This window comes from Lytechinus variegatus, chromosome 2, assembly GCF_018143015.1.
Source record: "Lytechinus variegatus isolate NC3 chromosome 2, Lvar_3.0, whole genome shotgun sequence".
NCBI classification, from domain to species: domain Eukaryota; kingdom Metazoa; phylum Echinodermata; class Echinoidea; order Temnopleuroida; family Toxopneustidae; genus Lytechinus; species Lytechinus variegatus.
In genome coordinates, this window is record NC_054741.1 from 23,573,711 (window position 1) to 23,597,811 (window position 24,101).

The 24,101-nt window shown below is 34.6% G+C and overlaps 1 protein-coding gene across 7 annotated transcripts in view; it reads right to left on the bottom strand.

Annotated features, from left to right (window-relative positions):
- Positions 1 to 24,010, bottom strand: part of LOC121407617 (protein NDRG3-like) — a 43,912-nt gene extending 19,902 nt beyond the window's left edge. For 3 of the 7 annotated variants that reach the window (XM_041598782.1, XM_041598781.1, XM_041598778.1), the window contains exons 1-6: positions 23,836 to 24,010; positions 18,875 to 18,911; positions 10,044 to 10,275; positions 4,763 to 4,862; positions 2,874 to 2,994; positions 1,737 to 1,799 (exon numbers count right to left, since the gene is read on the bottom strand). In XM_041598782.1, the coding sequence (XP_041454716.1) occupies positions 1,737 to 1,799; positions 2,874 to 2,994; positions 4,763 to 4,862; positions 10,044 to 10,275; positions 18,875 to 18,894 (536 nt within the window). In that variant the 5' untranslated portion in view covers positions 18,895 to 18,911; positions 23,836 to 24,010. Of the gene's footprint in view, positions 1 to 1,736; positions 1,800 to 2,873; positions 2,995 to 4,762; positions 4,863 to 10,043; positions 10,276 to 11,782; positions 11,805 to 11,900; positions 11,959 to 18,874; positions 18,912 to 23,835 lie in introns of those variants that run through there. The other 4 variants (XM_041598779.1, XM_041598783.1, XM_041598784.1 and 1 more) reach the window with 4 other exon arrangements.
- Positions 24,011 to 24,101: the final 91 nt, after the last annotated feature.

Consider the following 24,101-nt stretch of genomic DNA (forward strand, 5'->3'; position numbering starts at 1 on the left):
GAAAATATGGTTCTGTTTATAGCTCATTATCTTCGTAAATACTAAAGGTAAATGCAAATGATTGGAATCGAAGATTGTCTAGAATATGCTCTCTACGAAAATATGATATTTATTCACCCTGCATACATTAAAGAGGTTGAGATTGAGGTCTAAACCTTTGCAAGCGATTTACTCAAAACTGGCTTTTAAAAAGTTACGCGCACATCCGTCACTTCGTGAAAACAGGGACGAATTGTAGCCTCATCTCAACTGCATACTGAAGAGATAGGTTTCGATCCATTATCAAATTGTTGTTGATTATAATCAACACTCACACCTCTGTGTAAAACTGGCGTCCAGGACCCTCTGACGATACACATAATCATAGGCGGATCCGGTGGGGGGGGGCACAGCTGTCCCATGCCCCCCCCCTTTTTTTAGAGGCACAATTAAAATTTGTAATGTAACAAGTGGAATGCCTCTGGCCGTCTCACCTGCATCACGCGATTCAACATAGCAGCAGTGCTGACTTTGAAAACTACTATAACTCGCACAAGATGTTCAGTGATACTTGGTTTCTCTTATTTCCATGTTTTATGAACTAGACCAATACACTTACAGAGATAGGATGGTAATTCAACAAATACCCCCAATGTTGCCAAAATTCATTGACCTCACATGACCTTTGACCTTGATCATGTGACCTGAAACTTGCACAGGATATTCAGTGATACTTGATTACTCTTATGTCCAAGTTTCAAAAGTCAGATCAATAAACTTGCAAAGTTATGATGGTAATTCAACAGATACACCCATTATGGCCAAAGTTCATTGACCTTTGACCTTGGTCATGTGACCTAAAATGCGCACAGGATGTTCAGTGATACTTGATTACTCTTATGTCCAAGTTTTATGAACTAGACCAACATACTTTCAAAGTTATGATGGTAATTCAACAAATACCCCCAATTCGGCCAAAGTTTATTGACCCTAAATGACCTTTGACCTTGATCATGTGACCTGAAACTTGCACAGGATGTTGAGTGATACTTGATTACTATTATGTCCAAGTTTCATGAATCAGATCCAAAAACTTTTAAAGTTTTGATTGTAATTCAATAGATACCCCCAAATCGGTCAAAGTTCATTGACCCCAAATGACCTTTGACCTTGGTCATGTGACGTGAAACTCATGCAGGATGTTTGGTGATACTTGATCAACCTTATGTCCAAGTTTAATGACCTAGGTCCATATATTTCCTAAGTTATGATGACATTTCAAAAACTTAACCCCAGGTTAAGATTTTGATGTTGATTCCCCCAACATGGTCTAAGTTCATTGACCCTAAATGACCTTTGACCTTGGTCATGTGACATGAAACTCTAATAGGATGTTCAGTAATACTTGATTAACCTTATGGCCAAGTTTCATGAACTAGGTCCATATACTTTCTAAGTTATGATGTCATTTCAAGAACTTAACCTCAGGTTAAGATTTGATGTTGACGCCGCCGCTGCCGTCGCCGTCGGAAAAGCGGCGCCTATAGTCTCACTCTGCTATGCAGGTGAGACAAAAATGGCTTTAAAACAGAAGTGTGCCCCCCCTTAAAGTTGAAGACTTTTTTGGGGGGGGCTTGTCAATGGGGGGGAGCTTGTCAAATTTTTCCTATAGAATGTGCCCCCCCCCTTTCAAAAAAATCCTGGATCCGCCCCTGCGCATAATGTATTGTCAAAATGAAATGAAAACTGTTACAAACCTGAAGTGATTGAGTACACTGATAAGAGTCTCTGCTAAGTGGTCCATGTCTGGATACTCAAAGCTGAAGAGAGATATATAATTATGAAACAATTCAATAAGTGTGGAGAGCAATGATATCACTGAAAACAGACAAATAACACAAGACCTACTAAAACAATTTTTCAAAGTAAAAGTGAAAATCTATAACCTATTGAAAATCTATTTAAATTTAAAATTGAAAATCTATTTAACCATACGACATGTATCTTTGGATTCCAAATGTGGAATATTCTTAAAGCTTCATGTATCTCTTTCAGCATTTCTCTCCTTTGATCAGAGAACATATATGGCAATTATTATTATAAATGAGATTTCAGAATTCAAAGAGTTATCAAATCAGATCTCAATTAAATATCCCATAACACCATTGAAAAATAAATCTGTGTTTTTTCTTAACTTTTAAATTCTGCATATCACCTAGGCTTTGTTACACAACAGGTTAACCGATTACGATTAGTAGTAGTGGCTAAACCGGCGTAAAACTGATTAACATAGTCTGATCAGGGCTTGAATGAATCCAAGGTCATCAAATGCCGTTTCCCATTATTAGACCTTGATGACCCTCTCATTGGCCTATTAGGAGATTTGTTGTGCACATGTTTCAATTTGAGCTGTAATATAGAAATATGCCCAATTCGGTGGATTCACAATATGGTGCGCCATCTATAGGTTGCAGCGGACATGCCAAAATTCGCAATGCCTCATGGGAACAAATCTGTTGCATGCTCAAGTACTAAAGAGCACGCATGCATGCGATTATTCAGCGCTGGCCGATGCGGCTTGGCCAGATATGCTGTTTACTAGGGTCCAGGAGGTGGGAGAGAAATTTGCCTGCATAACTTTGTGCAAAATTTAGACTGTTTTTGGTGAATTCCTGCAATATTTTTTTTTATTTTTGAAGCATCACAGTCACGTTACACTAGCACTGTGTGCTGCCTGCGCATGATGTTGTCCGCAAAGTCAGGCAATTGGCCTGTCTGCTCTGGCTGCAACAGATTTGTGAATCCACAAAATTGAAAAGCTGCCATGCCCTAAATATATCAAAATATAAGGCCTGTTCCCACTGCTGAACAATAACTTTCTAAGTTGAGCATACTTCTCTGGTAGCTGCGCTGCCCCTTGTTCTTGGCCTGGTGCATTGATGTGATAGACACAGAAGTGTTTTAGGATTGGCTGCATGTCGGGAAAGTTGAAGAAACCCTGGAAACATGACACATCTGGAGTAAGAAAGGAAAAGAAGTAACAATAAGATATTGGATAAGCATCGTAGGAAAATGACAAATTACAGGAAATTTAGAGACAGGTATTAAAAGAAATTGAAGGATTTTACGTAAAAATGGAAATATCATGAGACAATTAAATTTTTTTTTATCTTATTATATATCATCTACAAGCATAAACATTCCAATATAAAATTCATAAATTTATTACATTTCAACCTGGTAATTGATTCAACTCCCAATTAAAGGACATATTATCAAATCAAGTCAAATACCGGTAATGAATCAAAATGGCCATTCAGCATAATTTTCATATTCATTAATTTACCCAAGTTTAATTCTGCACTGTAACTCTTATCAATACAAGTAATTTTAATCTTACATAATTCTATTTTTCCACATAAAGCAAGCTAATAAAATGTAACTTTATTATCAATACAGAATTGCCAGAAGCTGATTGAATCATACATGCTACTATTGACTAAATAACAATCCCATATTGAAGTTCAATGCAATATAATGGCTGGCATGTGGTCTGTTTGGCTAGACAAGAAACTCTCACTTTCTTTCACTCTGGTACTAATCTTTCCTCTTCCTCCCATGCTATAATCATGTTTTCCTGTCCAATTATTTTTGTAAAGTGAAGTGAAGGGACCCAGGAAACAATCATTATCTATCTTTACAACAAGGTGTAAAATGACAAATTCTTATTTCATGAGTAACCACAGGAATGTGCACTTTTATAACTACGATGTGGAAATATGCATATTGATTTAACCCAAATCAGATCATATACATGTATACTGTTAATTTAAAAAAATAAATAAATTCAAGTATTGGTTTGAGTTTTACGGCATAATTCAGATATAATATTTACATCTAAATGAATAATAACATACTCTTCTCTTAGTAATGATAGGTAATAAAGTAATATCAATAGCTTTTACATGAATAAAAACAAATATTTTAATTATTAGTAACTCACAGTTGGGACACAAGTTCTAATCTCTATCAACTGGACACTCCAATTGGTTAGTTTGGAAGCAATTTTAAGTCACACAAGTTCCATGCCCCATAACACAACACCCATTGCTTGATTATAGGACAGATTTTAGCAATCAATTATATTGGACATTGTATGTAATCAATCGTAAAACTTTAAGATCAAGTGCTAAGTTTTGATGTCACAACAGAAAAGACTGCATCCTGTATTAAATCAATGGGTGTTTTCAAGTCCAGTGTTGGTGTTGGAAGCACAATTTGGATTGCGTCTCCTAGCTCCAAAAACCTATTCTGAGTTTGCAAAAATGATACAGGTCACAATATTAACAGCTCAACACCTAGTGAGTGACTCTAAAGGACCATTTTCATTTTATGTTATGTTATAGATGCTCATCTAAAAATTGACACAACACCAACACAAAAAGGTCAACACTGAACTTGAAATCACCTACCTATTAGAACCAAATTTTTGTTTGCTGCCTATTTCCTTTGTCATATTTTATAATCTTCCAGATATAGTAGTCTGTTTTTGGTTGTTACTGTTAATTTTATTTACTATTATGTTGTCTTTTTTGTAAACGTGTTCATTTTGGTCCTTGGACCTTTGTTTCATGTATTTGTTTTCTATACCGAATAAATAAATAAATAAATAAAATAAAGAAGATGTGAGGCAATGATGCATCATAACTGCCTGGCGCAAATATTCACTAATGAATGATACGCGCCGTATAAGCTATAACAACAACATGGGAGGAGAACTTACGATTTAATCCAAGATCGTGGTAGGTGAGAATAGCAGGCTTGTTACGATCACCTTGGATGGCAACTAAGATATTTCCCCATTCAGTCTCTACAAAGTCAAGCTGAAAGTCAATGGAATAGACAATAAAATTTTATGCATACATGTAAATCTGGTACATGCATTATGCAAAAGAAAATATATATACCAGTATATAAAACAAATTCATACAAAGTAATAAGTTAAAAACATTATAATATGCATCTTTAAAGCCTGTGTATAGCTTTAGTAAAGGGTCAATAATGTGATTGATAATCGAATATCATCTAATATGACAGTCTTACTGAAGCGTAGAGACCGTTAGATATTTTTCCAACTGCACTTCTCTGGGAAAATTTCAAATATTCAAATCTTGGATATATAGCGCCCTCTCTCGGCGATGCTTGTTTTTAATTTAAAAAAATGGGCATTCAAGCACTTATCTTATAAATTTAGTGATTAGATATCCAAAAGTTACAGACAAAGAACATATCTTGAAAGTTTCAGCCCATTCCATGATTTGGAATAGGATTTAATTGAAAGACAAAAACACACAGATATTTTAATTTGATCGGGTGACCCTATCAAGTTAAATTTCCATGTAAAATCGCAAAATTTATCCTGTAAAACACATTTTCATTTCATATCCTCCACATCGTAACTGTTATAGGGCATATCCATTCACATTAGCTAGCAATGAATTGGAATAGTAATAGGTGCATTTTGGTGTATTTACCAAAACTATACAAAAGCTTTAAACTGCATTTATTGATATATTTTCAGAATGAGAAGTGAACAAAAGGTCACTTTCTCACAACTTGGCAGCTCTGCGTATCACCAACCCTCTCCTCATGAGAGTCTACCCTGATAAGACAGCATGATCATGTATCAAATTGGATTTAAAATGCAAATGCAAATATAATACTTTTCACTCCAATAAGGGATGCATACTGTATCTCTTCACATCTCAAGGTGTTCACTGTGCTAATCCAATGAAACACTCCAGGCAGATGAGCCTTGTGTCTAGTTACAAGTGTCAAGTGCCTCGGATTTCAAGAAGGTTATCAGAACTGCTCCTACACATAATATATACTTTGTCATCAGGCAAACCTGGGATCAAGAGCATATCGTGAGAGAATTCTATCGAAATAACTAAAGCAGGCCTTACAGTTTGATCAGCAAGGGCACTTTTCTTTAGGACACATATATTACAGTACAAATGGAGAAAACAGGGGACAAATATATCCACATGAGGCAATTGAGAGGGACAATGAAGCCAGTTAATAGGGAATCCATAGCCTTGGATTAATTCTATAAGCCCTATATAAAGGATACAAAAATTGACAAATTAAACACTAATCAAAAGTTTATCAACCATCAATGTATAACAATACTAATTTCATGCATTTTGACTGACTTGACTACCAGGAGAATTTGTGAACAAAACAAAGAAATGAAAATGGTCCTCATCATTCATGATATTGATTTGTGTGTAAGCCTATGACGTTTCCACTGATGGGCTGTTAATGTGGTACAGGCATCACATTAAAAGTTCAAAATCTGTAGTGTTACGCAACATACCACATACTCTATTTTTAATGAAATGGACCGAAACTTCACTCAAATATGCTGTCCCGTTTTGTGCAGCATTTATATTCTACATGTAAGTTCCAAGTTAACAACAGGAGTGAATAACATTAAAGGGGTACTTCCGGTTGAAATAATCATATCTTAATAAATAGAATAAAATTCACCCCCAAAAATCTGAAAATTTCATCAAAATCTGATAAGGAATTTATTATTTATTATTTTAAAGTTATGCAATATTTTGTGAAAACAATTTTATGCACGTTGTCATGATTATTCATTAGGTGGGTTTATGATGTCATATCCCCACTTTCTTTTTATGTTATTACGTGAAATCATAATTATTTTAAATATTTTCAGGCATGTGTACATTTAGGTCTCCCTTCTATAGTAGCAGCAATGAATATAATGTTAATCCATTTTTTTATTCCTAAACCTATCATTTCATACATTAAAAGAAAAAAGAAAAGTGGAGATGTGACATTATCAATTTGCTCATTAAATATTCATGAAGACAGGCATAGAACTGTTTCACCAAAATGATGAATATATTTCAGGTCATAATTTTGTTTAATATTCCTTGTCCGATTTTGATCAAATTTTCAGTATTTTGTTTGTCAGATATTTCTTTATCTGTTCAAATCATATTATTTTCAGCCTTGGGTATCCCTTTCAGCCCTCTTAGGTAACCCTTTCAGCCCTCTGAGGTAAAATTTTGAATTGTTAGAAACTTCACAGATGTTGTTGGCATATATTCATAAATACTGTCCTAAAAAAATTCCTTATTTCCCCCTCTTTCTTTTTTTTACTTAAAATCACCTCTTTTAATTATCTAATTCTGCAATCAGCATTCATTTCACATTGTATTGTATAGGTCTATATAACTAATTTACTACCAATTTTTTTTTAATACTTCATAATAGACAGAGATATTTATCAAAAAGACTCTTTCAGAAAGTCAATATCGCAAACCTTGCACATTTTGAATCTGCCTTTCTATTCTGTAAAAAAGAATGGGATTGTGCAGGATGGATGCATTGTGTATATGTCATCTACCAATCCATCACTATTCCAAGCATTTCTTTTGATACCTGTTTTAAAGGTCAATCTTATGTCAGTCTGAAAAGTCAATGCTCAATAAAGCCTACATGTAGATTCTCTTGTACATACGGGTAAACTCCATGCTGAAAATAATGATACCTAAATAAAGAGTTATATTCACCAAGCAAAACGCTGCAAATTTCATCAAAATCTGATAACAACTTTCTTGTTTCTTGTCCGATTTTGATGGAATTTTCAGTGTTTTGTGAGTCTGATTTTACTCTATCTGTTCAAATCATACTATTTTCAGCCTGATGTACTCCTTTTATTGCTCTATCTTTAGATCATGATCTACATGTATTCTATACACTGGATGCATTTACATGTACCTTTGTCAGAATCCCAATAAAAATCAAAATTATGTTCAGCATATTAAGTTTGTGGATACTAAAATCTGTTTGCAGCTTTCTGATGTACAAGTATAAGTTTTCAAGTGTCTTTTTAAAAGAAAAACTAAACACTACCAAAAGAGGACTCTACATAACCTACATCTAATACAATGATTGATAATATTTTGTAAGACTAGAATACAAACATAGATAATTTGCATTATTAAAAACATTAACTATTAAAAATATTACTTAAACTTCCATATACAAACTGCAAGTAACTGCATCCTTGCTTGAGCACACTGAGATAATCAAATTGCAATCCTGAATATATATTCTTGCCACTATATCTATTTTGGGAGTGATCCCTCCAGGTATACAACATTCTCCAATGCATGATTTATTAAATGAAGACCTGAACCAGGTGCTATATACATGAACACGTTCTCCCTGGCGTTTGGTCTGGTACCTCTGGGTTTCCTCGGATATGGTTTAAGAATTATCAAACCCTGTTCACATAATCAAAATGATCTCAACTTTGGTAGAGGATAAATCATAACGTTACAAAATTGTTGTGAACAAATGGAATTTTTTCTCTGATTCTCTTGTGAAAAGTTGAATGAAGAATTATAAAGTGAAGAATACAATAAAAATAAGTAAATTGAAGTTTTGATGCACACACGGAAGTTCCTAAAAAATACTACAAAGTGCATGTACTAGTATGTGTTCCACAGATGGCTACCAAGGTTTCACAATTATCAGTCTGGGATAACGATAGAGTTGATCGTAATGTCATGCCACCTCTCTCCATGAGGGTAAATTCCCAATTCGTGACTCGTCTACTGCCAACTCGTCCACCCACCACATGGTCTACCTTCATTTATTCTAAATGCCATTCCGTCCATCAACATCTCGTCTAATAACCACTTGGTCCAATCATCACTTCGTCTAATCACCAGTTCCTCTATGACCATTTCGTCTCATAATCAGTTGATATACTAACCGTTAATTCATTTACCCAATTATCACTTGGTCTAATTAGACTGAATGGTATAAGGACAATGGCTATTGGACCAATTGGTTATTAGACGAAATGGTCTATGGACGAAATGGCAATAAGACCATGTGGTGAGTGGACGAACTGATGATAGCAGACCAAATGATAGTAGATGAATTGACAATCGGATGAATTGGCTTTGGACCAAATGAAAATACACCTCCAGGAGTGCCACATATACATGTTTTCAAGTTTGATCAGGGAGATATTATGAAGCTACTGTACATGTTCTCATGTTAGTACAAGTCATTGACACAGAGTCTATATTGCAACAAGCAGAGTACATGCTGTGACAAAACTAGAGTAAATTTATACTCAATACCATTCTGAATGAAAGTCATACCCTGGTACACATTTGTTGATTTTGAAGGGAAATTATTCATCACCAGGGATATTGTGATGCTAAAGAACATAACCAATCCAATATCAAATTTCTGCACAATTATGCAGGTCTTTTTTTTTTACTGCATTGAGCTGTAGATCATACCTCGTAATTGTTAAGCCAGTGTTCCACTATGCGGATTTTGCTATAATTTGGCATATCTTTAGATTGGGGGAAAATGAACCATTAATCTACTTGGAGTCAGCGAAAAATAATTTGCAGTAATAAAAATTGTCCAAAGGATTAGGGGATTAATTACATCCATGTGCCGCTATTAGTATGCCAACAAAGACCTGGGGAGCGTTTCATCAATATTTTCATCCGACAAGTTGTCAGATCTGACATCTTTCCTCGATTCTGATTGGCTGAGAGGCACTATTCCTATGGTAACTGTCGGATAAACTGGTACTTGTCGGATAAAATGTCCGACAAGTCCTTTCATGAAACGCCCCCCTGATTACATTCATCTGCACGTAGTGTCGTTTACGCTGTTACCGTACATCCTTTATAAAAAAATTTAGTCTTAATTTTTTATACCCTCGCAAATTTGACCCTAAAGACGTAGCCTTCCTAGCAAAAATAGACACCATTTTTTTCATTATTTTAGTGTTTTGATACCCTTATTACGTTACGTACGTAACATGCCCCATCTTGAAAAGACATTCTTTTTACGTGTTCTTTTGGTCGTGCATGGTATCCACTTATCAATGTCAGTGGCCACCCTGGTTTGACCTTCCATCTACAGACCTACATGTACTAATACCACATGATTACCACAACCAATTTCAACGAGTTGTAGATCTATCATACCTCATAATTTACTGTTGTATTGTTGCCCGAGAGCAGCAGGGGTTGACTGGGATCCTCAAAGCCATCAAAACTCTTGGCCCTCATGGGGTGGCCATCTGTTGCATCACCCTTCCCTCCATCTACCCCATCCTTGAGCTTGGAGTATGCCATCTTCTCCGATTCGTTCACCGTATCCATCTCCACGTCATCCGCATCTAGCTTGCTGTACGACATCTTGTCTCGCTCACGTTCACTGAAAATACATGTAAGATTCATAAGGGACAGGAATCAGTTGAAAGAGTACTGTGGTGGAAAAAAGGGACTCTACATTGAACATTTGAAATACGTAAGAATCAATATTTTTATTTTGTTTTAAGAATTAGAAATAAAAACTTACTGAAAGTAAATCCCAAACTTGACAGTTTTATTGATAATCAACGTCTGAGAACTAACATAATTAGTAAATCCTTCAATTTTATCTTGCAAGCTCACTTTCACTTGTTTTGGAAACAAGTGCAATGCCTTTGTTAAAAAGCACTTTGGTTGTGAATTTGGTAGTTCAAGAATTACTGTACAGGTAAAATCTCCTAAAGAATCATTATTTTATATTGAATTAAAAAAAGACAGGTGACTTGGGCAATCTAAACTGTCATGACAAAGGAAATTAGAGACATGCACATCATACTTCATATACATGTACTGTACATAAAAGGATAAAAATTGTTACTTTAGAATTTCTCTTGCTGAAAATTGGAAAATATTCTGAATTTAAGATCATTTTTATTTCATACGACGTAACTAGGTATACATGTACCACTTAATGACCATTTATTTTAAACAAATCATGCATATTCATACAAATACAAACTATAATGCATGGTGAAAAAAAGGAAATCATGCAAAAATAATGCAACTCAACAAGATCACATTAAAAACCATACAAATTTAATAAAATTGTTCAAAAAATAAAAGTAAAATCATGTTCAGGGTTTATTACACATAACATAAATGTAACTGTAAAATGATTAATAATGAAGGAATTAACAAAAATGCATGAGTACATGTAAAATACCAAATCAAAATAGTAACATGCTTCATTAGACAGGCCCCTTTTTCAACATTGCACATGTGAACTAAATAATTTTGATCCTTGACAAGGTAAGGTAGGCAGAAATCATAATTTCAACAAAAAACTATATTAATCATGGTTTAAATATATTAAAAAAAAATGAAATACCTACATGTACATATACACACAGGCATTAAAGGAAATTATAAAACAGAATATCACATTAATATGATGATTTTAAGTCAATTTTTGTACATGCGCACCATATATATTTTACAATTTATGAAAGCGGGTCAAAATAATATTAACAGTATCCAACAAATCCAAACTAAAACAAAGTCAATGTATATGAGTTACGTATACAACAAACACAATTTCATCTACACCAGATAAAATATCATGGAAAAATGAATACACAAACAACAAGAATTAGATTGCAAAACATTAATTACATAACATCCCACATCAATTAACTTTAGCAGGTATAATAAAAATACCAACACTTTGAATAGCAACAAACTAAAATTGTCTCCCACTATTTTGCTTAATTTTGTAGTTTTTCACACATTGTAAAATTTGACATGATTTCACATAATTATTCTGATCTATTGAATAGTACTTGTATACTGTACTGTACAGTATTAAGTAATCAGTTTCACAAGATAAAAAAAACATACATGTATTACGGTACCTTTATTCTACGACCAGATCTGTGCAAGGACTTTTAACAAGGTAGGTATCCAAACAGTTTTGTGGAGTGTAAATTAGACAAATCTTATACGTAGCAAAATTGAAGACAAATACTCAACTCCAATTTCCACAAGCCTGCCGATCCTCTTTCACTTATAGTGGTCTTACACGCACTTTACCGTCTATGAATACTATATGCTGGCTTTTGGTCTTGTGTGACATATACTTGATGCAAAAACATTATATATGAGATGGGACTTAAGGTAGGTTTGTTTACATTGACCACTCAACAATGGTCATTTTCAAACGTGAGTGACACGACAATTGGAGAGGTTTAAGGGCTCATATCTTCAAACTTAAAGGTTATGAATCAATCATGACTACTATATTATATACAATGTAGGACTGGCATGGGCCACTACGAGTTTGATTTGAATTCAACAATTCGTTTAGTAGATATGATTAAAAAATGGTGCGTGAGTGACACGACAAATTTTGGACATGGGTTTCTGACCACTAACACATATGGTTGGATTCGTGCCCAAGTAGTAGTCATGGAGTACTGTGAGTACCAGTAAATGGACATAAATAGTGTACCTATCTAACACATATAGTCAAAATCAATCAAATCTTCTCTATGGAAAATGGTACCCTCCTATATACCGTGAGTGACACGACATCCAAAATGTGAGTGACACGACAAGTGCAAAAATACAACGTTTATCTCAACATTGAAAGTATTTTTTGCATGATGTAGAAGAGTAAAATACCATTAACCAAAAAACAAGCTTAATTACATAATAACTGCTTTCTTTGAAGTTCATAATATGTCATCCTGATGTTTTATTCTTGGTTTATGGTCATGTTTGCCCATCAACTCACATTCCCTATACCATACCACATTGTCACACTAGGGCTTCTACCACTCTCCTCTTTAGAGGAGGAGGGGGCACTTGAAGGAGGTGTTATGAGGTCTTGGCATTGACATCAACTCAAACATTCTTTTTGTGGCCTGATATCATTCAAAACTTTAACTCTTTCTCCCTATCTGTATATGAAAGTTCAGCATCCACAACGGATGGAATAATTTTTCCTTGTAAGAAAGGTATTCTCAATAGTCACTCACATCATCTGGCATGGTCTGGTAGCCAATGATGTCATGTATGACTCCTTTTTCTTGAAATATTGGATTAGAATATTATCCTTTAATATTTTAGGCATTGTCCAAATAGGACATGGCAGTTTCAATGTCTTTTTTGGTACCAAACCACAATCACGTTGCTGCACACTTCAGATGGACTATCAGCAAATCCTTGAGAAACTTGGGAATTCAACTCAACAAGCATAGGTTTTCTCCTGAACACTGTTGTATGTGGACCCTCCCAAGGCAGTATATGTAGGCACTGTACCAAAATTCAGAGCTATGCTTTTAGCTGGAATCTTGTAAGCACCTTTTCATTGCTAATTATTTGATCATATACCATACCACGGGAATCCAGGGAAAGCAACAAGGTGAAAGGCGCAGTCAGTACCTGATTCTTGCAGTCTGCTACTATTACATAACAAGACAGTTACAAGTCATTAGCCTTTCCTTTTCTAAGCCCTTGGATGTCACACTAAAATCCAATTCAGCATCCCAATCAGGCTCCCTTTATACCTCAGTAGCTTTTTCCCCTCGAGGTCCAGCTCTGTTCTTATCAGGGTACCCCCCCCCCACAAAAAAAAAAATTGATCTACTGATACATGGCAACCCATCCAAAGTTGCTCAAATCAAAATGTGGTCTCGGTTGAGACTTGTTGGGACCTACATGAACATGCATTATTTTGTTGTAATGAATATGTGTAAATGCAAATCTGCTCTGAACACACATCGGCCCGCTTACGGTAGTTTGCTGTTCAGACCCTACATGTAGTTAATCACTAGCGGTATGAATGGTGGCCGAACAAATAGTGATTTTGAACTTGGCATGTATCTGCTTCAAGCAATATCCAAAATGTTTTGTCAAATCTCAGTACATTCTCACCTGAAATGTTTATGTTTTCTTGCAAATTTGTTTATTTCATGTCCTGGAATACAAGCTTTATGGCAAATGAAAAGGTTGATTTAATCAATCAGAAGGAAAAGAAAAATATTTCCTTTTCCGAATTTGAAAAAATGTTTGGTGTTCATGGTGATCTCTTATACACACTACTTTACTACTAAAATTACTGGAAATTTCAAAAAAGGATCCCTGACTTTTCTCGCTATGAGTATAACAAAGAAATGACATTGCTCAAAAGAAAAGTGAACTTTCTGCTCATTTCTGTAAATGCAGACACAGAATGTTCGAGTAATACCTAGGTATGACTTGACCCATCACCAACACCAACCATTTATGCATTGTAAATATGTCCATTGCTAAAGTATAGTGGTTTTTCTCTTGATACATTCATAATTTTGTGTTGATTGATTATGTTATATTCTTAATCACAGTACATTCACCAAAATATGAATTAGGATCCGAGTCTTCACACCAATGGAAAATTGTCAGGATTTTTTAAACCAAGGCAACCACGGAGAGGAGAGAAAATAGATGAACTCAATGTCAAATTCAATATTTCCATAAAAAGGAGTAAAATTAGGAAGATGGAGGAAATTATTAGCCTAAAATAGGCCTAAATGATGTCAGGAACAACATTTTGACTGTATCCCTGGTAAAACGCTTCAAAAATTACTGGATGTCCTTTTTTATACACAATATAATACCGTGAGTGACACGACATTTTGTGAGTGACACGACATTGTGAGTGACACGACACAACTTTAACAGTTAATTTTAGCTTCACCTTAACACATTGGACCAAGTAACTTTATATACAATAAGGTACAGATAAACTGTATTTGCTCCAGTACTGGGATAAATTAATTTTCAGAATACACACCTCTAGAAAACTTTTTGCATTTAAAACGTGAGTGACACGACAACCAGTTTTGAAAACTTCGAAACCCAATTTTTTTCAGAAAAACACTTCACATAATTTTTTTTGCTATTTAGGAGTTAGATACAATACACAGCTTGTATCTTGCCAACAAATGTGCTTCTAATACAAATTTTATATTGTGATAGGCAATATGTGAATTTTAATGCAAAAATCAACATTTTGTAACATTTAATTTCCCTTGCATAAAATTCACTGTATCTCAAGACATAATTAATGATTTTATGTAAATGAAATGGAAAAATATACTTTAAGATGTCTAGTTTCAAAAAACATTGAAGTCTATTGATTTCTAGCAAGTTTTAATTTTCACCCCCATGTCCACTTTTGTTTGAAAATGACCCAATGTAAATAAAGGAATAACTCTACTGATCAGGGTTACAGATACATGTACTTAGCCAATTCCTCTAGACCTTGATATTCTCCACCCCCCCCCTGACGTCACAAACAAATGACCCTTGTACAGTACTACAAAAATACACTATGAATAAACGGTCTGCTATGGCTAGAATGAATGACTATACGGATGAGTGAATTTGTATTCAGTAATATGCTTCGTAAACTAACCACCAGGATGTATTTATGTTGACTATTTGCATTAGTCATCAAAACTGAATCATTTGTATTATTCCAACATCCTAAATACTGCCTTTCTTAATTCTTATATATTTACACATTAAATGTAAGACCTACATGTACATATAAATGTATGTTTCCCACCCCACTTTCTAGTGCTTTTATTTGACACTAGTGAGAAATGAAGTCAAAACTTACCAATGACAAATTTTGTTGATGTTGACATCATTACATTATACATTGTGTATGCAGTGATGTGTTATCTTTGACCAAAGGAAAAACTTGCTTCAACATGAGATTCATTATTATCTTACTTATCTTCAAAAAGTCTTTCTTCCTTCATTTTCTAATTTGCTACTAACATGTACATACTGTACAACACAAAGGTTCATATCCAAGTACATGTTGTGTAAGCCTAATGAAATTTCTTGTCAAACATTTATTATTCCTAAATCATTACTTTCTACATGCAGAATAAGGTTGTAGATTTCTAGATCAGCATGCGCCTGTAAACATTGGTAATCATTTATGATTCATCACCAATTCTCCCTTTATTCCTGCAATCAATGCACTCTTTACAAATATTCATTATCATTTATCCTAAAATACTTATTTATCACTGTTGCTATCCTGAAATTGTGATATTGCAGATATTATATAATGAAACAGCCTCAGTATACATTTTTATCCCTAGCACTTATTTTCTTCCAGTCATAAAATAATTAAAATTCTTGGATTTCAAATCATTTTGACTGTTCCCAGTTCCTCTTGTCATCGTCATAATCATCCAATCTTTGCATGCAATTACAACCTATGCGCTACTCCAGCACAGGACATGCCAACTGCTGCAAGTACATTAACATGTGCCGCCTGGCTGTAACGGCATTCCCCCTATCCATCACAATCCAAGAACATTATGCACCTTCATCATCATCGTCGTGGTAACAACTCCGTATGCTGGCATGGTGGTGCCAGAATACATCTCATGTACACGCATATGCACTTCTTCTGTTAATGTATGAAGGGTATATTGAAACAGAGTAGCAGAGAAGTTCCGAGAGATGTGAAAAGCTTCACACTCTTCATGACGGCATTCAACATTCATGAGAGCCCATGAACACATTCATGCATTGCATTACATGTATGTTTAGATACCCCTGATTGTGTTACATGTACATGTACAGTACATTATATGAAGGGGAAAAAAAACATTGACCGTTATCATTGCAAATGTCATAGTTGAGGGGTAGTTCTAAACATGGGTATCATTATGGACATCCCCAAAAATATTTACAAGGGTAAAAGTGTTTCAATTTAATGACAAATATCATTTTCATCCCCATTTTCGGATAAAAATCTATTGCCCTTTTTACACAGGATTTTCTTAACCCCGTACTATCCTTAACCCCGTACTATTTTTTTCCTTTTCACACATGCCAAATTGTTATTGCTAACCCCGGATAAGGAATGCTTGCTTTTTACACACGAAACTCGCTAACCCCGGACTAGTGGTTTTTGTCGATCATTCGTAGTACAAGTGCTTCACTCGTACACTTTTTACACACGCTACAATTTCCTTAACCCCGTACTATAGGTAGGGCCAAATTGCCATTTAGCCCCACCTATAGTACGGGGTTAAGCTTAGCCCACTTTCGTTTTACACATGCGATCTTAACCCCGTACTATTGCTCTTAGCACCGCAATTGGTGGGATAACCCTGCTTTTTTGCAGGGCCAAATAATCCCGTACTATAGGTGGGGTTAGCCCACTTTGCAAAAACGCTGTGTAAAACGAAAGTGGGCTAAGCTTAACCCCGTACTATAGGTGGGGATAAATTGCCATTTAGCTCCACCAATAGTACGGGGTTAAGGAAATTTTAGCCTGTCTAAAAAGGGTAAAAGTGTAACTGTAATAGAAATAAGCAGGGGTCTTCTGTTAAAAGGTTCATAATATTATGCTTTCCATGAAACAAATTGCTTTATAGCATAGTGTTTCTGTTATTCTACATTTCTCTTCTTTTCCTATATCAAACAAAATTTAAAAAAATAATAAGAAAACAATAAAGGTATTAAAACAGATTGGTAATATGATGTGCATTCATCGTTTCTAAATGCCAAACATAAACAAAAAAAAAACAGACCAATCAATACAAAGACATGAAATACATGAGTCAACAGCTCTGACAATACAAATTGGATTAATGACATTGAACATCAACAATTTTTTAATTTTCTTTCAAACATGCTGTTTTCAAAGCCCTGAAAATTGTAGGGATTATTTCTTTTGTAAACCAGAAAAAGTGCATTTTTGAAGGGCTAACACTGTAGCATTGGCATTATATTTAAAAAAAAAAACAATTGGAAGTTAGTATCTCATTTCTATTACATGTAAATGAAAACGATTTTCAAAATTTTTCCTCCTTTTTTAATTTGTTATTCAGTTTTTAAATATTGAACTTTTCCATTTTGCAGCCAACCTGAAAGACATTTTTTTATCTTAAATTTTAAATAGAAAAATAAGTAGTGAACAAAAAAAAATACTTTGACTGGTGTCCTGTAACTTACGTGTACAGGGAATAACAAAACATGCAAATACCCTAAAACCACCTTTTTATCAGATAAAAATACTGAAAAACCACAGCCCCAAATGAATATATTTTTCTTTCTAATTGAATTAAGGGATTTATTCAAACATGCATTATTGGCATGCTTGGTAGTGGTACATAGTAGAAGTAGACTTTATTTGACAATTTCTAATCTTTCACAAGGTCCAGCTGTAAAGATATGAATTTTATCTTGTCTTCCTGGAAAAAAAGAGCTCATTGCTAATAAATCAACAATACAGTCCAGCAAAAACATCTAACATCACTTTGGCTTTAAAAAATGATAATACCACTTTGTATCATAACACATACATTATTCAGAAGTCAAACTGCATGCACATGCACAGTGTAAGTCGATGATCAATAAAACTTATCATGGCGTTTTCTTTTTTCGTTTTTTTCAAAATGATTTCAATTTCCATTTCCATGCACTGGAAGAATTTGCTTTTAAAACTAAAATCATTTGTTTTATTCTCAGTGCACAGTGTATTGTGAGTTATAAAGAATGCAAATTTTTCCTACAACTGTCTACATGTAGTTTGGTTCTCTGGTTTATATTCAAGAAATTCATGCAAAGCAAATGATAATGGCAATGTTCCTGATTCAGTGTACAGTCTAGTGTAAATTTAAGTTCTTTTCCCACAAAATTATTAAATGATATTTGAAACCATATAAACATACACGCTGCTTTTTCTATCAACATGTACAAAAGAACTGTAATCAAATCCAAGTACATGCATATTAATATAAAAAAAACACTGGATGTTTAAATCTCCTTGATTAGAAGTGCAGTATCCCCAGTACAAAGCATACATTAAATTATTTCATTTAGCAGGACACAACTTTAATAAGGAGCATTAACATGCAGGATGTTAGTACAGGTAACACATTTCTTCATCCTCTTCGTTCCAAAAACATGATGAAATATTTACTCACTTCTGGACCTGGAGTTCCATTCTGTTCACTGTGCTTTCTTATTGTAAAAAGAGTGCAAAATTAAGATGAATCGAAGTGTAAAAATACGTATCAAAATAATGTAAAATGAAACAAAATTAGGGTTCTGTAATTAACATACTGGTACATGTACTAGATGCACGCAACCATTTACAAGTATGTCAAATCATGCATCTACAAAACAAATTCTCATTTTCATATTTTATGTAATGTGATTTACTAAGTTTTTGTTTGCCACAATGATAAAACTTTTCAGTTCATTTACAAAATTGATAATACAATGTAGAATTCACATGTATACCTGGTACATGTAATTTTCAAATAGTGAATTGGCTGCTATTGCTTCAAGCACTTTTCTGCTTATAACAGCTGGCCCCTGTATTTTATTGAACTCACTTACTTTATCACATGCTTTATATGTATGATTAAATTCTCAGTCTTTTCTGTATTATTTATCTCTTAAGTTGTCACATTTAATATATTGATTTTATATCTTTGTTATTATGTAAACATGTTAATTTATCTTCATGGATAAAATAAATAAACTCAGGCTGCAAAAAAAAAACAGCAATGTCATATTATACAAACCTGCACAGCTACAGAAAACTGTTAAAGTTGTAAATATTGCACGTAAATACATGTATGCACAATATGAAAACTAGACAAATTTATCTGAACTCTATAGATTTTTTACTCATTGAGTATGGGATGGCCATGGGATGATGGGAGGCAGGTACATGTATGTGATCAAACATCACACAGCCTGTAAAAATATGTTGTGCACTTGGCACACATGACTTTAGAGCTGACTTTATGCGACTACGTGCGTAAATCTGAAAATAGAACATTAAGGCCTGGTCACACCGCCCGAGCGTTGTTGGAGCGGTCGTGGAGCGGAGAGAAAAAACTCATCACTGCTCGCTACCGTTCACCATTTTCGCTTTTTTTTTTTTCCGATTTTTCCCCCATTTTGTGAGCGAAATTCGACTCTCTTTCCCTTCCGCTCCAACAACACTCGGGTGGTGTGACCAGGCCTTTAAGGTCTGTGTGCTGGTCTGCTGTCAAAGCATTGAGCAATACACGTTTATAAAGATCAAGTCCAAAAGTGGAAAGAGTGAAATGGAATTTCATATCTGGGACTCGCCAAGTGATGTACATGTACCATTATAAACCTCTTCTTTAATTAACACTTTAAAGTTTAAACTTTATGTTTTGGGTTTTGTTTGTCAAATTGACTTTATTTAGAGTTCAAAGCCACCCCAGAAAAATGTTGATTTGAATCTAAAGAAAAAAATCAGACAAGCATAATGCTGAAAATTTTAAAATGTCATAACTTTATTATAGTACATCTGATTTTGTTGAAATTTTCAGTGTTATTCTAGTTTGATTTTCTCTATCTACTCAAATCAACATTTTTCTGGGGTGGCTTTGAACTTTAGGGCAATTCCAAGCAAAAGTGGACATTTTCCAAAAATTTATATTGGCTCTATTTCAAATCTGGATTAATTTTTTCTAATAAAACTCATATGGAATTTCATAAATTATACAAAAGGGGAACATAATTAGCCACAATTTTTTTTTATGCATCGCCTTGTAGGTGAATCCAAACCATACAATAAACTCTATACATGGGACTACATATATTGTTTTTTACTTAATTTCAAATTAACAAAAGACTATTGCTTGTTTTGTTTTCTTTTGGATAATCTGAAGGTCATCATTTTACAAAAAATCAAACAAAAATTTTAAAATGTAAGTTAATTTTATGTTGCCAGTGAGTGGATATTTCAGATGTCACTCCATCACCGGGTATGGGTTTACGTTCATAATTAATGAAATAATACACCAATTTTTTAATGTAATGCAGCCTATTAAAGCTAGAACAACATAGAATCCAACCAATTAAATCAAAATTATGATAGCAATTCAAAATTCGCAGAGTTTGAGCAATATATTTTCTCCTCAAACATGCATGTCCATTTTTGCGTCACTCCGTAAGAGTCTGTAACCATGTTTATGAATCTCATTAATTCAGTGGATCAAAATAACAAATGTTATTATTTTGAAAAGTGAGTTTCAGCAACTACTGTCACTCCATAACCATGGAACTGCCCTTTAAATAAAGTAATTTTGACAATCAAAACCAAAAACATATAAAGTTCAAACTTTAAAATATTAATTACAGAAGGTTTATAATGATACGGTACATTACTTGGCGAGTCCCAGATGCAATTCCATTTCACTTTATCTACTTTTCTTTGTCCATCTAAGACTAACATCGTGTACTGTTAACCTCTTTCACAATTATAATATTGTTGCCTCTAAATATTCTTGCCTCTCAAAGTAAAACCGTATTCGAGAAAATAATTTGAGACAATAATTGTAAACATGGAAAATATTTCAAATCTGAACTAATATTTGAAAATCATAGCCTTTTTTCTTAAGGGACTTCAATATTTTTACCAACAGTTTCAATTTCCTTCAAAGATTTAATCTAAAATCTATTTGGTTTTGCCGCTTATACTATTGCAGAGCGCTCTATGAAGGTCTGAGTCAATGTTTACTTGGTTGGGGTCTTAGACTGTTCAATTATTTTGACTGTCTCTACTCTCTACTGATTTTTTTTTTAATTCAACTGTTGTAGCCTAGGTCAAGGGTTTTAGTAATTTTAATGCTGCTTGATATTTAAAGTTTCATCTTACCATTGATCCTGTCAAAAATTCAAATGAGAAAACAAAGAAATACGGGTAGTAAAAAGTTCTTGGTCCATATTCTGAAGTCAGGTATAACTTAGACCATGGTCTAACTCTGTGCTAAAATTATCGGGAGCCAAAAATTGAAAAATTCTGCTTATATTATGTTTACTATTTTGTTTCCTTTTCCTTTCATTGTGAAGAAAAATACTTCAGTTATCATTCCCAGACAATTTGGACATCATAAGAATTCATAAATTATAAAAATTTATAAAAATATAAAAACTCTACCCCCGTCTCGATCGGCCATTTTTGTTATGAATCGTAACAAAATGGCCAATCGAGAATGGGGTAGGAGAGAACTTTTCGTTTTTTTGAGGTTCCAGTCTGAGCCCCGATGTCAGGAAACTGCCACTCCTTAGACCTACATCCATATAATCGTGGTAAGTGCATAATTTCTGTTTTCACAATTCATTTGGAGAAAAATGTAGACCATAAATCACGCTAGTCCCGTGAGTATGGTCAAATACACAGTGAGCCCCTTGGCCCCCGCGCAGCGAGCTCCCTGGGTTATTGGAGCCTCAGCTACATAATGTAGTTCTAAGCATTATAAAATTAATAATTTAGTCAGGATGTTGTCCTCGATCTTGAGAGTCTCAAAGATTCAGATTTCAGAGGGCTTCATGAAACAAAGTACATACATGTACTAGTACATGTAGTTGAAAGATTTACAAGTACATGTAGGATCTAAGCTATTCTTAGACTCACTAACTTAAAATAACTTGGACCCTCTTAGACTAAAAGCTTCGGTCTCTTCCGCTGAACTTTGTTGGCTCCACTCACCAAACTACAGAGACTGAAGTTCTAGCTCGATCTGTACAGGGGACTCAGTCAATGGCCATATATATGTTTATGTATTAAGTTCAGATAAAACAGGGAAGTAAAGCTTCGCGACAGCCAAGTAAAATAAGTCACTGTTTTTCCCGGGGGGGGGGGGGGCACTTACATTGAACGAGTGGATACCATGCGCGACAAAAAAAACACGTAAAAAGGATGTCTTTTTCACAATAGGGCACGTTACGTACGTAACGTGATAAGGGTGTCAAAAACACAAAAATAATGAAAAAAGGGTATCTATTTCGCTAAGAAAATTACGTGTTTAGGGTCGAATTTGAGGGGATGATAAAACAAACTTTAAATGTTTTATAAAGGATGTCCTTTTTGCCCCAACACTACGTGTTTAGAGTCCGATTTGCGCGAGGTGTAGAAGGTGGGGTCGTACTAAACCAAATAAGGTAAAGCCGACAACCGAAGGACCCGTAACAATAAAATATTCCTGTACTTGTTCAGGGCTTCATTTCAGGGAATATTTGCCAAGTGTATCGTTCTGTTTCCGATACATGTTAAGGGTAGGGTTTCACAATATCACACGCCAATACTTGTTAGGGGTGCATTTTCAGAATATGGAAATTACATGTTTAGATTGCTTTTTAAGACCTCATGGTCGCGCATGGTATCCACTCGTGAATGGAAGTGCCCCCCCCCCGGCTGTTTTTTCCCCTTTTAAGTTTATTTTTTCCCTGTTTCTGTGCATTTCAGGGCATCAGGCCATAACAGAATTATAATCTTTATTTTGGTAGTGTTCTTTTTATATATTTGAAATAAAGACGTTGGGTGGATTTTGCATTGGTAACCCCCTAATGGTGGCTGCACGATGGCGAGCCGTCTGTGCACTGTGTACGAGGAGAAATTAAAAATAAAATTCAAAATGCTAAAAAAAACTCCTCGAAACAGACGGCTTTCAGCTGTCTATAAAGACCCTCGACTACCTAGCCTACCTAGTAGACTTCTAAATTAAGACAAAGTTAAAATGTCAGAAATTGTTAATAAATCCCCAGAAACAACGGTTATTCGGTATTCTTGTCTAGTGTCATGCATGAGCGATGAGTGTCTACTCGAGGGAACAACATAAAAATGTCTGGAAAAAAAATAACTTACCGTATCACCTTCCATAACTTTTTAGTCACCCTCCCTCTGGCTCTGCTGCTGCGCACAAAGTCAAAGAGGTCTAGGCCTAACTGTTAAAAATCTACTCATCCAAAAAAAAAATCTTCACCGGTACACACACACAGCTCAGCTGCACAGGAATAATCATGTCATGATTTGATGATCACGCATGTCGAACGCAATCGTTCAAAAATAATCGTTCAAAATAAAATTTAAAAAAATCTACAAACAGATAAAACTTACATAAATGCTGCCCGAGATGAAAATACTTCCCTCTGTTATCAAACTCTATTCTTTTCTCTGATTCTGTGTAGAATCCTGTCAATTTCTCACTATTTTGTAAGGCGGTGGCGTCGTAACCCCAGTTCTCTTGGTTGATGCTACATGTACAAGTACGCTGCGAGATCTGCAAGCGGAAATTATTATTGAGCTTCGCCGAAACTCCCGGGTCAAAATATGTCTCAGAAAATGACTATGCATGATGACGCACGCCCAATATTTACCATATT